This window comes from Heteronotia binoei, chromosome 8, assembly GCF_032191835.1.
Source record: "Heteronotia binoei isolate CCM8104 ecotype False Entrance Well chromosome 8, APGP_CSIRO_Hbin_v1, whole genome shotgun sequence".
NCBI lineage: Eukaryota > Metazoa > Chordata > Lepidosauria > Squamata > Gekkonidae > Heteronotia > Heteronotia binoei.
This window is the reverse complement of record NC_083230.1, coordinates 45,609,512-45,626,023: the sequence shown is the minus strand read 5'-3', so window position 1 is coordinate 45,626,023 and position 16,512 is coordinate 45,609,512. Positions and strand designations below refer to the sequence as shown.

General features: G+C 40.8%; 1 protein-coding gene across 1 annotated transcript in view; it reads left to right on the top strand.

Annotated features, from left to right (window-relative positions):
• Positions 1–16,512, top strand: part of PPM1H (protein phosphatase, Mg2+/Mn2+ dependent 1H) — a 172,783-nt gene that overhangs the window by 126,847 nt on the left and 29,424 nt on the right. The window contains exons 6-8 of the mRNA XM_060244983.1: positions 5,194–5,312; positions 13,274–13,337; positions 15,092–15,199. Coding sequence (XP_060100966.1) covers positions 5,194–5,312; positions 13,274–13,337; positions 15,092–15,199 — 291 coding nt within the window. The remainder of the gene's footprint in view (positions 1–5,193; positions 5,313–13,273; positions 13,338–15,091; positions 15,200–16,512) is intronic.

Sequence of the window (16,512 nt, the reverse complement as noted above, 5' to 3'; positions counted from 1 at the left end):
CGTGATGTGATGGTATCGCTTTACTCTGCTCTGGTAAGACTTCACCTGGAATATTGTGTTCAGTTTTGGGCACCATATAGACAAGCTGGAACAGGTCCAGAGGAGGGCGGTGAAGATGATGAGGGGTCTGGAGACCAAGTCCTATGAAGAAAGGTTGAAGGAGCTGGGCATGTTTAGCCTGGAGAGGAGACAGCTGAGAGGTGATATGATCACCATCTTCAGGTACTTGAAGGGCTGTCATATAGAGGATGGTGTGGAATTGTTTTCTGGGCCCCAGAAGGTAGGACCAGAACTAAGGGGTTTAAATTAAATCAAAGGAGTTTCTGTCTCAACATTAGGAAGAACTTCCTGACCATTAGAGTGATGCCTCAGTGGAACAGGTGTTCTTGGGAGGTGATGGGCTCTCCTTCCTTGGAGGTTTTTAAACAGAGGCTAAATGGCCATCTGGCAGCAATGAAGATCCTGTGAATTTAGGGGGAGGTATTGGTGAGTTTCCTGCATTGTGCAGGGGGTTGGACTGATGATTCTGGAGGTCCCTTCCAACTCTATGATTCTAGCTTAAGGACACAAACCTGAACAACACCTGAACAGCATACTTGCAATGCCCAGCCATTTCATGTTTTCCCCTGGGTCTTAGGCTCAAAGCATTGACCATGAGATTTCTGTAATGAATGTCAATAAATCAAAAGTAGGCTTGCAGCTTACGGACACAAACCTGAACAACATCTGAACAACATACTCAAGATTGTTACAGCACAGACATTGTCTCCACATTTTGATGCAGTAATTCAGAGCAAGAGGTGTCAGTTATCAGAGACTGTTAATTAAATAAAATATTGCAAGACTGCTAATCTTTTAAGCATATTTTACTTTAAGTTTTTAAAAAATCTTCAATTGTGTATAACTGTGTCGTTTATAAAGCTTATATCTCTGCTACCTGGCATTAGATTTTATGACACACATGGCCCGACCTGACGAGGTCTCATTTATGTCAGATCTGTCCCTCATGACAAATGAGTTCAGCACCCCTGGGCTAGGTAAACCTTTTCCAAAGGTAACTGAGATCTGTACTAGTTAACAGAGGAATCAGTGGTCCAGCTAAATATAAGGCAGCTTCATTCATTTATATGATAAAAATCCTTGATTCCTAAATTAGAAAGTGTATGTCAAGAAGATTAAACTGACTTTTTAGTAGCCTTCTTTTTGTTGCATCAATCCTTATGTTTTATGGGTTACCTTTTGCTTGCCTTATAGCCTCCTTAAAATCTGTCCTTTCATTGGGACTTCAGCCTATTCAGCCAGTCCTCAATATCAAAGGAGCTGTGTCAAGGCTTCACAACCATAGACTCTTTTGCACAATATTGTATTATAAGATGTAAACCCAGAAATGCCTTTACAGGTGCTGCTTCCATGGAATGTAAAGATTTGATGTCTTGGGAAGAAGAGAGATGCTTTATATTTTTCATTGTAAATTAATCTCACAACTCTGCCACAAGGCAGACCAAACTGTAGGGAATTGGATATTGGCTGTGAGGCTTTTGCGACTTTTTTCGCAGATAAGATCTCATTGCTCCGCAACGACCTCCCTGCCACTGTTGAAATAGTAAGTGAACTTGAAGCTCTGTACCTCTTTTCCGGATCAGCTTTGGATCGTTTTACAACACTCAGCCTGGAGGAAGTCGACAGAATTCTCTCTACTGTGCGCCCAATAACATGTGATCTGGATCCTTGCCCATCATCGCTGATTAAAGCTTGCCGGTTGGAGCTACGATATCCTATACGAGATATCGTAAATAGATCCCTCTCTGGGGGGCTCTTTCCAGGGCCCCTCAAAGGGGCAGTGGTCTACCCTTTATTGGCATTAATACAGTGGTCTAGACCTTTATTGGCATTAATACAAGAATACAGTATACTTTAAAACCAACAGTGACACTATAGAATATAATAAAACCTTAAAAAACCAGCAAAAGTTAAATGACATAAAATAGCAGTAGGCTATGCATGAGTAAAAGCCTCTCTGATTTGGATCGCAACCTGTAAAAAGCAAGCAACGTGAGTAGTGACAAAGTTGTGTTTCCCGTGGAGTAAAAAAACGAACCTTGGCATTGTCAGAAAGGCCTTGATGGTCAGAAAGCAGTGTATCTAGGTATCTTGCACATGGACTGCTATAAAAAGGGCAGTCCAAAAGAACATGAGGGACCGTTTTGATGACTCCTTGACTACAAGGGCATCGTCTAAGATTGCGGGGGATTCTGTGGTATCTTCCGAAAAGGATGGCCGATGGTAATGCATTCAATCTAGCCAGCATGAATGCTCTTCTTTGGTGAGAATCAGTTAAGAAGAGGAAATAGGGAGCTAAAAGCCCAGGAATCTGGGATAAACCCAGATAGCTTGGGGAGCAAGTTTTTCGAGCTGCCTCAGTTAGACGTTGCAACTGGATATCTAGTAGTCTACGTTTGATGGATTGAAATACCACAGAAGCAGAGGATAGATAAAATGCATCCAAGGAAATTCCTATGGATGTGATTTTCTTTTGGATCAGGGTCAACCATTTGGATGCATGATGGTCCATCAGCATCAAAAAGGTGAAAGAATTCTGATCAGAATTAAATAAAAAGCGCAGCCAAAACTTAAAGGTCAAAAGCCAGGCACGAGTTTCCAGCAGCAACAGTCCAGTTTCCATGCAAATTGCAGCATAAGGAACACAGTTGGGTAGTCCCAGAATTTTCCTCAAAAAGAAGGATTGTAGTCCTTCAGTGGTGTGATCGAAGGCACTGATCCATATGGGGGCACCATATAAAAGTTGGGGGCTAGATTTCGCATTAAAAGCTCTTAGGGCCAAAGGGACATATCGGTTCCCTTTCAGATAAAAGAAATGGGCAATGGCCAAGGCACTAGTTCTTGCCACTGTTAGAGCGCACTTGTGATGGGTTGCCCAGCTCCCATTGGCACACTATCGGCCGGTCTCGAATTTGCTCTTTCTGGGCAAAATTGAGAGGACTGTAGCGCTACAGTTAAAGAGTTTTCTGGATCCCTATCAGTCCGGCTCTCGCCCAGGTCATGGGGTGGAGACAGTACTAGTCGCCCTGGTGGATGATCTCCAGCGGCATCTGGACCGAGATGGTTCAGCAATACTGATGTTGTTGGTCATGTCGGCTGCGTTTGACACAGTTGACCATCAGTTGCTGATTCACTGCATTGCCGACGCAGGGATTCAGGGGTTGGCCTTACAATGGCTCTCCTTTTTTCTTCACAGTCAGGGACAAAGGGTGGCGATTGGGGGACAGACATCCCAGAGACACTCACTTAACTGTGTTGTGTCTCAGGGGGTGGTGATCTCCCCAATGCTATGCACCCCCTTGCCCAGATTGCCAGGAGGCATGGGTTGGGTTGCCATCAGTACGCTGATGACACCCCAGCTCTATCTACTGATGGACAGCCGGTCTTCCTGTACCCCAGAAAATCTGGACTTGGCACTGAAGGCTGTGGCAGGGTGGCTTAAGCTGAGTCGACTGAATCCGACAAAGACAGAGGTCCTACCAGCTTTTGATGATGCGCCACTTGTAGTGGCACCCAAGGTCAGAAGCTTGGGGGTGCTACTGGAACCTTCATTGACAATGGAGGCCCAGATAGCAGCCACTGCCAAATCTGCCTCTTTCCACTTTAGGCGGGCAAGGCAGTTGGTCTCTTTCCTTGACTGTGGCGACCTGGCAACTGTGAGCCACGCTATGGTCACCTCAAGATTGGGCTACTGTAACGCCCTCTACATGGGGCTGCCCTTGTCTCAAATCCGGAAACTGCAGCTGGTGCAGAATGCAGCGGCTAGGTGTTATTGGGGCTTCCCATTCAGGAGCACATACAGCCTGGGCTGCGGGAACTGCACTGGCTGCCGATAGTGTACCGGATTCGCTACAAGGTGCTAGTTATTATCTTTAAAGCCCTATATGGCTGAGGACCTGTCTACCTTAGGGACCGTCTCTTCCCATATGTTCCTCAGAGGGTACTCAGGTCACGGACACAGAACCTGTTATCGATCCCTGGGCTGAAGGAGGCAAGACTGAAGATCACTCAAGAGAGAGCCTTCTCTATAGCGGCCCTCTATTGGTGGAACCAACTGCCAGAAGAAACAAGAGCCTTGCGGGACCTTGTTCAGTTCCGTAAGGCTTGCAAGACAGCTTTATTTCAACTTGCTTGTAATGGATAGCCACATATGAGGGTACTCAAGAAGACTGAAATTACTGGAATGTATTATTATTATTAGCATCAAACTGTTTTTAAAATGTTTTAATTGTTTTATTGTAAGATTTTAATTAGTTAATGTTTAACCTGTAAATGCTTTTACTGTTGTGAGCCGCCCTGAGCCTGCTTTGGCAGGGAGGGCGGGATATAAATCCAATAAAGTTAAATAAGGAAGGAAGGAAGTGGTGGCTGGATACGGCTTCCAAAAGGAATGACATTATTATAAATGATATTATAACCCCTTGATAAATCTGTAGACTTTCTTCAAATGTTTCTTAGAAATGAGAAGCTTTAGATTTAAAATATCTTTTTAAAAAACCCTTACGTTTGCCTTATATATAGCAGCTGTTTCAGATTAAAGAAACATAATGACTTTAACTGGCAGAGAAGATGAATGGAACATCAACAAAAAGCTGCTGAATTAAGTAGTTTGCTGGGTATTTTTGTTTGGTTTGTTCACTGCTTGTAAATTCTGTGGATCTATTGATGCTCTTGACAGGTATGTAAATGACACCCATGTGTTCCTTGGTTTGCTCATTTGCTTTGGCTCATTTGGACAAAACCTAGGTTGATACTAGCTTAAATCACACTGATATAGAATGATCCACCCATCTTTTATAGAATGATGTAGAATGATCCACCCATCTTTTTCTGTGCTGGATGTTGATTATGCAGTGGTCTCCGGTGATGATGGACCAGGCCTCTGACAGTCTCGACCTCTAATGGGCGAACTAACTATGAATAATCACATTTCACCCAGGCTTCCTCAGAATAAGAACCACTTTCTGATAGGCAAGAGAAATCTTCTGTATACAAATTCAGGAAAAAAAACTTTTCAAAGTGCTTATGCTGCAAAAAACCTTCCAATCAGCTATGCTTGCTTGTGAAGCCTATAAAACTTCTTTGTGTGCTATTATCCTCTGTGGTTTTGTTTCTCCTGTTTTCCACTTGCAGGCGTACATGCAGCCCCATCTGTTAGGAAACGAGTTTACACACTATGAGTTTCCAAGGAGGGTTCAGCGTAAGGAAGTTGGAAAAAGAATGCTTTACAGAGATTTTAATATGACTGGCTGGTAAGTAAACATGCTTTTTGAGCCCTGCAAAGTGCCTGTTTGAAAAAAAAAAGTGATCTTTCATGACTGAACCATTAAGCAAAACAGGGCTGTGGGTATAGACAATGTCCACATACACACTCTTGAGTTTAGAGAGGTCTCACCTGGTTACAGCAATTAAGGTGTTTGGCTGCTGTACAGAGCTGACTGCAGCTCTGCTTGGCAAACTAACTTCAAGGTGCAAGGATTGAATCCGCAGCAGTCAGAAGCTTAGAATACACTCCCAGCTCCTTTGTTGATGGCTGCCAGATATGCCACTTGTTTCTGTTCACACCATTGCCTATCCCTGGAGTTGCTTAGGGTTAGCAGCCGGATCCACTGAGTTTTCTTGGTCATCCAGTTGCCATGCAACAATTACACGTTTCCTTTCTGACTTCTCCATAACAGACTCCAGAAATTCTGACATGAAGTATTAGTAAATTCTGCTGCATTTAGCAGTGTTTGGGAGTGCAGTGTGTATGTGATAGCATGAGAAAGGATGTTGTGGACTTTTTGATAGCTAGTGGATAATTTCCAGTGAGCAGTAATGTGGGCAACCTTAGCAGTAACCCATGTAAGTATCATAGTGTCTTTTCCTACTTTTCATTGCCCCAAGTTATAAAGATGTTTCCATCAGTTTCCACCTCAAATCCAAGAAACTGATAGAAGTAACCCCTGCCAGAATCCTTTGAAGTCTTTGATTTGCTTTCTGTGATTTGAGTGGTAAAGAATTTTTTTTATTTTCTTTTTTTTGGTATATTTAAACAAAAACAAAATTATATACAATTACAGAATTTAACAGATTAGAATCCTGTGCCACTAAATTGTGTGTGTGATAGGCAGGGTCTAAAGAGTGAATGTGTTATGATGCTGTAAGCAGGGATGGCCAACAGTAGCTCTCCAGATGTTTTTTTTGCCTACAACTCCCATCAGCCCCAGCCATTGGCCATGCTGGCTGGGGCTGATGGGAGTTGTAGGCAAAAAACATCTGGAGAGCTACCGTTGCCCACCCCTGCTGTAGGGTATTTTGAAAATGTTTTTATTCATGTATGTTTTGGAGTTTTCCTGAGCCCTAGCAACTGACAGATATTGGCTGACTTGGCTGAAGCTACAAACCTGGCAGTTTCTGGGATTGTTGTAATGCAGTTGGCTTTCCCCCATTATGTTTCTTCCATAGCTTGACTTCAGATTCTCCTCTGCTGATATTGAGGCAGTTAAACTTTCCCAGAGTATCAGGGCAGAGATCCATCTACCAGTGCAATTATCTCACTGGTTCAAGGCTACCGTTATTGCTTTGGGCCAGCTCTCTTCCAGCCTCACCCATCACTGCTGCAGGGGCCTTTCTACTCTCTGTTGTCTGTGGTGTGCTCCAGTTTGGTGCCAGGAATTAAATAACCATTTTAGGTCAGAGATTAATACCTGCTATCCTGTCTGCTTTTGTGTTGACCCAGAAAGTTTGTTTGTGACACACACTATGACAGGCAGATCTACAAAGTCCTCATTCTTTCAGTTCCAGAAAGAGCTATCACAAACTAAAATTTGCTGGCCAATGTTTATGTCACATTAAGTCCAGATTTGTTTTCCAGTGTTGAGTGTTTGGGACTGTCTAATTCAAGTGTTCAAAAAACATAAATTCCAGCTCTCTTGGGAGTGTAACCTTTTGGAATACAGATATATAAATGCTCTTTTTATCCTCTTTGAAAATGATCAAACTGTTGCAGGCTCTAACCCAAGATGAAACTGAAATGTTAAGAAAAGGAATTGCAAACCTGATGAGATGCTGCTACCTCAGATTGATGAAGTCTGGGACTGGGAGTTCCATGTTTGACTTCTTCCCCAATGAGAACAGCTTGTGTATGGAGTGGTCTGGAGCTTTCTTTCTTCTGTGCAAGCATCCCATGTGGAGAAGTCAGACACAGCATCCCCTTCTTGCATTTCAAGATAGTGTGGACCTGTGGATATTTTATCTAGTTATGCTGTTTTGAAAATCTGTAATCACTTACAAAATATTAAGAAATCTGACTTATGTGGAGGTAACAAAATCTTCTATGTGCTTACCCCCATTTGAACTTGCAACAGCCTCTCAAGTAGCTACAGTTAAGGTAGCAGCAATCACATGAAGAATGTGTTAATTAGGTGAGGATAAGAATATAACAACATAAGAACCCTGTTGCATCAGACCATCTAGTCCAGCATCCTGTCTCACAAAGTGGCCAACCAGTTCCTCTGGAGGGCCAGCAACGGGGCATAGAAGACAAAACCTTCCTCTGATGTTGCCTTCTTGCATGGAAATTCATAGGCTGACTGCCTCTGAATGTGGAGGTTCCCTTCAATTACCATAGCTAGTAGCCAATGATAGACGTATCATCCATGAATATACCTAATCCCCTTTTAAAGCTATTTCTGTGACCATCACTACATCCTTTGGTAGTGAATCCCACATCTTAATCACTCTCTGTGTAAAGAAATATTTCCTATTGTCTGTCCTGAATCTACTGCCCACCAGCTTCATTTGATGCCCTCAAGTTCTAGTATTTTGGGAGAAGGAATTTTTTTTTCCTTAGGCAGCTCTCTCCACCCCATGAATAATTTTATAAACTTCTATCATTTCTCCCCTTACTCATCTTTTTTCTAAACTGAAACCTCCCAGACTTTTTACTGGAAGTAGGCAGTAGGGGAAGAGGATTTGCAAAGCAGAAGCACCTTGAGCTGTGTCAGTTTAACTTTGCACACACAAGGAGTCTTGGTTGTCTCTGCCAGCTCTTTTGGTTATGTCCACACAATTGCATTCTACTCATGATACATTTTTGAGGGAGAAAAAGGAATTTTAATGTGAAAGAACATATTAAAAGAATTCAGAAAGTTGTTCAGGTATATATTCAAGTACTTTCAAAGGGTTAAAAGCCAGGCCCAGAGCAGGTATCAGCTGGACCAATAAGTTGTATGTTTTGTCCCTAGTGGCTTTGCTCTTAGGAGATGCATGCTGTAAGGTTTTATTGACATGGGATCCAATTAGCTGCAGTGGACATCACAACGGGCACTGTATATGTATCATTTATTCCAGACCAAAAAGGGATAACAACATTAAAAAATCATCTTTATTTATCACCTTTCTAGAATGCTTTCAGTGTTCTTTCTTTCTACTGGAGAAGGTCTCTGAGCATTTGAGTTTAAAAAAAAAAAAAAAAAACTAGAATGGAGTTGTTTTTTAGTCTCAGTTGACCTTTGTATTTTTTCCTTGTAACCAGTTTCAAGTTAAGTTTTGAGATTCCAGTTCACAAAATTATATTTTTATATGGGGAAAGCAGAACCCATGAAATGAGGCAGGTGTGTGTGCCTTGCTTTTGTGTGACATGCAAGTTGTGCTTAACAAATGTTGTAGCTGTGGGCATTTCATATTTTTTATCGTTCTGCTCAATGTCCTTTGACAGCGCAGTCAGACAGTCTGACAGAGAGTGGGATAAGTAGATTGAGAAATGCCACAGAATGCTTTATGAAGCCAACAGCAGACGTGCGCTGCCTCCTTTCCTCCCTCCCCTTTAATATAAATTGATTTATTGAATCAAGCACAGAAGCCCTGTAACAGAACTCCTGGGTTTTATCCTCCAGAGAGCCACCTAATAAAAGATACCCAACTGACAGCCCTCATTAGCTTTGCCACAGATCTCAAGGCAGTATGTAAAGTGGCAGTGTCCCTTGCCTGAATCTGAATTTATTTCCCAGCCAAGGCAGGTGGGCTTAATTAGCTTATTAGTTGTTTTCAAGTTAAGTAGTCTCAAGATTGGATGCCAGGTTATGCTGGTATACTTCTGGTTGTGACCACTTCTGTTGCTGCTTGTTTTCAGATTCATGTAATTCAGACTTCCCTTTCCAGACAAATACAGATTTGGTCATTGGTCAGAGTGATAATTATATGATCATGCTTTAGACCTCAACCTAAGCAGTCCTTTTCTCTGATATAAGTTTCCTAATTTAATTGCATTTTCTTAATTTAATAATTGTGGGAGACATCTTAGTACTCTGTTTAGGGTGAGGGAGATGCAATCCTTTGCAGCTGCTGATGAACAAAGAGAAAGTTACAGAAAAGAGCAAGGAGATGAATCAGATTTATCTAAACTCCTTTGAAAGGCATATTTTCTGGTCCCCACCTCTTTGTATGCAGACAAGTCATCACCCAGCTACAATCTGTCTGGAGCACAGCCAGATGATAAATGGTTATTCACAACATGCATGTTCTGCATCTTTTCAAGATTTGCAGCTCTAGCTGCAGGAACAGCAGGGGAAGAAATCTGACCTGCTGTGCACAGCACATCTCCTGGCAGTGACAAATGGCTCCTCTTTCCCCTAGTGCATGCAAGCTAGAGGAACAGGGCTAGAGCCTCTGGGGTAGGAGGAGCTGAAAACAAAACTAAGGAAGCCCTGTAGTGTCCCCACCACCACCCTTGCCCTTTCCTGCAGTTGTCTAAGACAAGGCTGGCAAGGTTGCCTCTGTTTCAGCATCTTTGTACTGAATTATTATTAGAAATTATTTTTTCTACATTCAAACTGCAAGCATATTTTGACTTCCCCCCCATAGCTTGACACTACCCACAACAGACCTTGAAATAAATAATTTTAATTAGTATCTGAATATGACTCGTTTATCTTTATGTAAGCTTACAATGTTATGTAGGATTGTGTGGTATAATAGCTAGAGAGCTGGCCTTGGAAGTTTACTTTCATGATCCCTCAGTTATGAAGACTGCTAGGGAGAGTCTATCTCTCTTCTTCTGTTTTTCCATGCTTTAACAGTGTAAAAAAAAGTCTGTAGTTTTTCAGACTTTATAACTCCTGTATTTCCTGTATACCTGTTGTGGCTGCATTATAATTCAGTTGGTGGAGCTGGGCTCTAAACTGACATTTGGAACTGGACCTTCAATCTGTACCAGCTCTGGTCCGTTTCAAGAGTTTCCTGATGGCACCATCTCTCCCGCCCTTTTGTTTTGAGTTGAGCCATATGTTCATGTTACAGTCAATTCTGCATGTTTTCTTTACATCAGTTTCTTTCAAAACAACTCTTTAAGTATTAGTAATGTCACCTTAAAGCAATAAAAACAAACAAAGCAATAGTTCAACATAATACAGACTGACTGTTAATCCTATGCTGATGAATGTGGTTCGTTCTAACAACGAAGCGCTTCGTTCTAACAATGTTGCTCTGCCTCCCAAATTAAGATACCCTTGTGAAAAATTTTTTGCTGACAAGTCACAGCTGACTTATGGTGACCCCTCAGGGGTTTTCATGGCAAGAGGTGTTTGGAGGTGGTTTGCTATTGCTTGCCTCTGAGTAGTGACCCTAGTATTCCTGGGTGGTCTCCCATCTAAATACTAACCAGAGCCAACTCTGCTTAGGTTCTGACCAGCCTAAAAATAGGGGGACTCTTACTGTAGATACTGTAGGTAAATGAGAAGTTCTGGGGAGTACCAGGTCAGCAGGGGCCAGAAAGAGCAACACTGTTTAAAAAGGCACCATATAGTTCATGTGATGCAGATGTGGCTAGTCCTTCTGTGTCCCTGCCAAGTTTTTCTTGGAGTATTGGCTGCTGCTGTGCTGCTTTTTAATTGGGATATTAGTCTGAAGTTTTGGTCCTGTCCAAAATGCCTGTCCCAAAAGTAAATTCTTTACTTCTTTTAGCTTCAATGTTGAATCCAAATGCATGTTTCTATATACAATTGGCATTTAATGAGTAACAACCCTTTACAAATGCTGGGAGAGGGAAACAGCAAATTTAGAAAGTTCAGCATTTAGTATAAATGATGATGCATTTGATTTTTTAAAAGCCCCTCTGTTGTGATGGGGCACTGATGGTTTTAAGACAGCTCAAAGCCACAAGCCATATTACATCTTAACTTTTACAATGGCTTCTGTCATGCTTTGGCAGTTGTTGGTTTTCTTTCAGAGGCCATGGTTAGTAAAATAAGGAGAAAACTGTAAAGCCTCCATTTAGCTGTAATTTTATTGTTTATTGCTGTTGGATTAAGCAGATCTCTCAAGAACTGTCTGACTTGCATGCTTTAGAAGCCTCTTCATCTTCTGGTGTGTCTGTGTTCATGAGAATACAGCAGTGGTGGTGTATTTTATTTTTGCACACTGTGAACCTCCTATAAATGACATAGACATTCTTTTTGTTGCTTAAAGTCCAGAAGGTTGTAGTTGTATAAGATAAATACAGGGACTGTGTGGGAATGTTTCAAGGCAGATCTATGGAAACATTCTTCACTGCTGATGTGGCCTCTCTTCTAACAGTCCCAGACTGCCTGGTAGGAAAAAGAATTGCTTCCTCTTCTTTGACAGGCTTAGTGATGTCCTAGGACAGGGGTGAACATTTTTAGGACTGGTGGGATGGCCCATCAAAGGAAGGCTCATGTGTGGGCCAGTCCACAGCACTGGTCACATCCCTTCCAGCCAGAATACCTTCTGGTCAGTGACTGGATTATCCTCATGCCAGCTCCTCACAAAGATGGTGGCAGGAGCTAGAATTGCCACTGCCTCACAATGAGGTAAGAAAGATGAGGCAACTGTTGTGACTACCCTCTTAGTGTAATTTACTAATTTTTGCTAGCTTCAGTTGTGAAGTAGCAGCCCTCATAGCCCAGACTAATCTGTTCTCATCCAAGCTGGGAAGCTAAGCAGGGTGAGTACTTGTATGGGAGATCGCTAAGGAAGACTGGAGATGCTATGCAGAGGAAGACCTCTGCTCATCTCTTGCTTTGAAAACCACATCATGGAGTCACCATGAGTAAGTTGCAATTTGATGGCACACTTAAATAGTGAGGAGATGGTAGCTGGCAAATTGAGAAGGTGACTTCTTCTTTACTAGCAGGAGCCTGGACTGCTTTTTTTTTTTTTAACATGAGGAGGGCAGGTGGTGGCTGCTACCAGGTGCCAGTGGTGGCAGCAGCAGATCAAGCTGATTGAAATCTCTTTGCAGGTTGCCAACCTCTGTCTTAGGTGCTGAAACATTAGCCAGACTGCTTAATCCAAAACTGCAAACCTGATATTCCACACAGAAGTTATTTGAATGAGATGAGGCAAGGAGGTCTTATTTTTCATCATGTTTTCTGTCTTTATTTTTCATCACCAGAATACTTGATTTTCACCCACTGGGGTTCAACAGCATTGGTAGTAGTGTAGACAGGAACCTACTTTTTTCTCATCATCACTCTAAAACTTAAAAGTGATTCAAGGAGGAAAGTAGTCCTGTTTAAGAATTAGTGTGCAGTAGATCATTGTTGTATATATGTATAGTGGCCAATCCGTAGTCTGTCAAAATGTCCCAGACCACATGCATGGAGCCATATGGGATAATATCCACAAGGCAACCCTGCATGAGAATTCTTAGTGGGAATTTATTTTCTTGAAGGATTTTTTTTAAATATTTAGATATTTGGATAAGATATTTGGGAAATGGTAGGAAAATAGTGGTAATTTCTGGTAACTTTGAATGACATAATCAAAGTTAAATGGGCTTTCACTAAAGTGAAGCCATCTTTAATGCTCTATATCTTTTAAATCTGGTTTATGTTGTTTTGATCTGTAAACCCTGTCATTTTTCATAAATACCAAATCATTCCCTTCTTTCCTTTTGTGATAATTCCTCTATGTGGATCTACAAACCTTTGGTGATCAGGATATTTTCCCAGTTCACTTCCATGCTTCTTTTTTAAAGCTATTCTCTTTCTGTAAAAATTTATTCATCTTCTCTTTCTGTAAAATTACATTATGTTATTTGTATTTTTATTATGGGCAAATAACAAAATTCTAGAGGAAATATTGATTGATAAAAATTAACAGAATAATAGAAAAGGAGAAGAGAGGGAATAGCAAAATAAAAATGCAACCACCAGTGTCAGGGTCACTAACTGAGTACAAGCTTTGTAAAGTGGTGTTTATCCTCCTGCAGGGCGTACAAAACTATTGAAGAAGATGACTTGAAATTTCCCCTTATATATGGAGAAGGCAAGAAGGTAGGCATAAGTGTTTTGTTGTTTCAAAGGAATATAGGAACTCAGTTCAGCCCCTAGCAGTTAGTTCAGTGTTTCCCACTTTCTCTCTCTTTTTTTTTTGTTCTGACATTTTGAAAGAATATTGTGTCTCCTCTAAACCAGTTCCTTCTGTCTGGAGGGTGTGTGTGTGTGTGTGTGTGTTGGGGTGTTGGGAATAGGCAGCATATTTTTTAAAAAGCAGTTTAATATTATTCACTGCAGGATTCCATTCTGTCTACTGCTTAATGGGATTTTGTTTTGTTTCATTTTGAGGAGTGAGGAGACAATTTGAGAAGAAATTATTTATTTGTTTGATTTGCAGACAGCTCCACAATCTGATTGTAAAGTTAAATATTTGGTCAGTAAGGTGTTATTCAAGAAGCTGGCATTGTGTTGATATAATTTATTTTTGAGAATGGCTTTTAAGTATATTGAGGTCAAGCAAGATTGAATTCAAATGTTGATTGATAAAGGGGATGCATGAGAACAGCTACTGTGGGCAGACAAATTCCTAGTGAACTTCATCCTCTGTTTAATTTTTTTAGTAATAAACTACTCTTTCAGAAGTGGGGGAGAGAGTGCTGTGCAGTAACTCAACTGAAGTAGCAACATGTTGCCAGCTATATAATTAGGAATAGCAAGATTATCAGCATTGATCCCAGCAAGCCTGATATATGCAGCTCTTGGATCAAAAGCACACTGAGGTTTCAGATCTCTGGCCTTGGTATGTTCACTGTATTCCTAAACAGCTCCTTCTCCTATGGTTTTGACTGCTTGTCTGAATTTTGTAAAATAGCCTATCTTCAGAATTAATCTATTTATTCAAGGATTGAACCTGCTGCAGTTTATCAGTATGTGTTGATCAGGCTTTCTAATTTTCAAAGTATTTGCAGACCTGCTACTTTTAATTTATTTGCTTCTTGTTTTGGTCTAGTGGTTTTTGTTGTTGTAAAAATCATCTATGTCTTTACTTGCCATTAGTAAAATTAGCTACCAGCTTCAGAAGCAACCCAAAGAATCCCATTCTCCTTCTAAATGAGCTTGTGAAAATAACACTGGTAATGCAGGTGTTTTTGCAGGGTTTATAAAGAACACTTGTTTGTGCTATGATTGTTTTGTAAAGGAGGCTGATGTGCCTAAGTGGTATAAGAGAAGGGAAGGAGTATGTTTTCGGTACTGAACCATGTCATAGCTTTACATGTCAGGCTTATGGTGAGTCTGACATACTTGATAAATTCAAGGTACTGGCCAGGATCAAAAAGAACTATTGGCACATGCCCAAGGAACCAACAAAGCTTTGTTTTCAAACAGTATCTTTCCATTTTGCCTGTCAAGCCCTCTGGAAACCAAGCAAAGTTTCAGGAATAGCTTGTGGTGTTATGTTGGGGTTTGTCATTCATTCAATGAAAGTCCTACTGGGCTTGTACTCCTAGAAAGGTGTTTTTGATCTCAGCCAGCATTAGTCTCTTATTAAGGCAAAAGAAGATGAAGAGAACAGAAATGAAACTGTGGCTTTGTTCACTCTCCTATACTACAACTGCATCAGTTTCTTGAAATGCAGTGAAACTGCTAGATACACAATAGAGGTGCATATCATCTTCTGTAGGTCATGGTGGAGGCGGCAGGATTAGCTCTGCTAGAGTCATTGAACATGGCTAGTGCTGCTGATTAACAACTCTCGCACAAATACCTTTCAGAGAACATCATTTTTAACTGGTATGTGTCATCAATTCCAGGCTCGCGTTATGGCAACTATTGGGGTTACGAGAGGACTTGGTGACCATGACCTGAAGGTGCATGACTCAAACATCTACATCAAGCCTTTTTTGTCTTCATCACCAGAGGTAGAACTTTAATATCTTTATTATGGTCACAGGAAGAGGGAAATGTCTGACTTTCTGAAGCAGAGAAACCAAATTAACTACATGATGGGTAGAATGAAGAAAGCCATAATTACTTAAGGAAAAGATTGTCAAACTTCATTCCTCTGTGGCTAAGGATGCTAGACCGTGGAAGCTCAATTGATGGCTATCTACTGGTATTTAGATAGCACATAAAGCATTTGACACAGCATTAATATAAAAGACATGGAGCCATAAAGTGGAAAACTGGCATGCTGCACTGGAAATTAGCTACAAGGCAGGAAATGAAGGATTGTTTGGGATTATTTTTTACAAAAAATAAACTTAAAAGGTTAATTGGTAAGTGCTGCAGATAATAGTGCTGGGACCATTTTTTAATTATTTACATATAAATTACTTGGATTGTATTGAAAAACATTTCCATATTGCCAGCAAAACAGACTTGTAATGTTTGAGTAATAAACAGCAATGCAATTAAGAGGGGATTTATTTTTTGAGTAGTTTTGATAATCGATACTGAAGTAGCTAAGTGCAGAACACTGCCTATGTTTCTCATTAGTTCTATGGAGAGGAAAAGGCTACTTTAGGAACAGCATATCATGGCTTGTGCAGTTGTTAAAATGTGTTTTCCCAGAATTTACTTTATTGACTATATTTATTTTAAAATGTATATATCACACTGCTGTCACAGTGAAAACCTCAGTGTATTAAAAATTGTTAAAACATAGGACACAAACAGTCACAATAAAAACAGCAGTGAATCCAAAACCACTAATAACCATATTATCAGGGGGTGGGGGTACAATTGAGTAACTCCAAGTTAACTGGCACCCTCTTTCAAACCATCAGTTTTGTATAGTATGTGATCACTCCTTAGGGAAGAAGACTTCCCAAAAGAACCACTTGGCTCCACAGATTTCAAAGGTGAAAATGAATGTAGGAATGTTCTGTGGGCAAATTTAGTAAAATAGTGTTTCTATTTGGATGTAGCATAAAGGAGATAACTGGGATTCATGCATTAAAATGAATCAAAATGACAACTGTCCATGGTATTGGTTGGGTGTTATGTCATGCAGCCAAGAAACAAGGGATTATTCTAGAAAAAGGCAGATATCTCAAAACATTGCAAGATGCATTCCATAGGAACGAAAGCAAGAAGATTTTCATATTGCCTATCTATTCTGTTTTAGTAACTGTTTTTATGAATTTTTCCTGTCATTGCACAGACTCATTTTAGGGACCAGCTGCTAGCAGAATTTATTTACTTGTTCAGACAAACCCTCTTGCCACCTGTT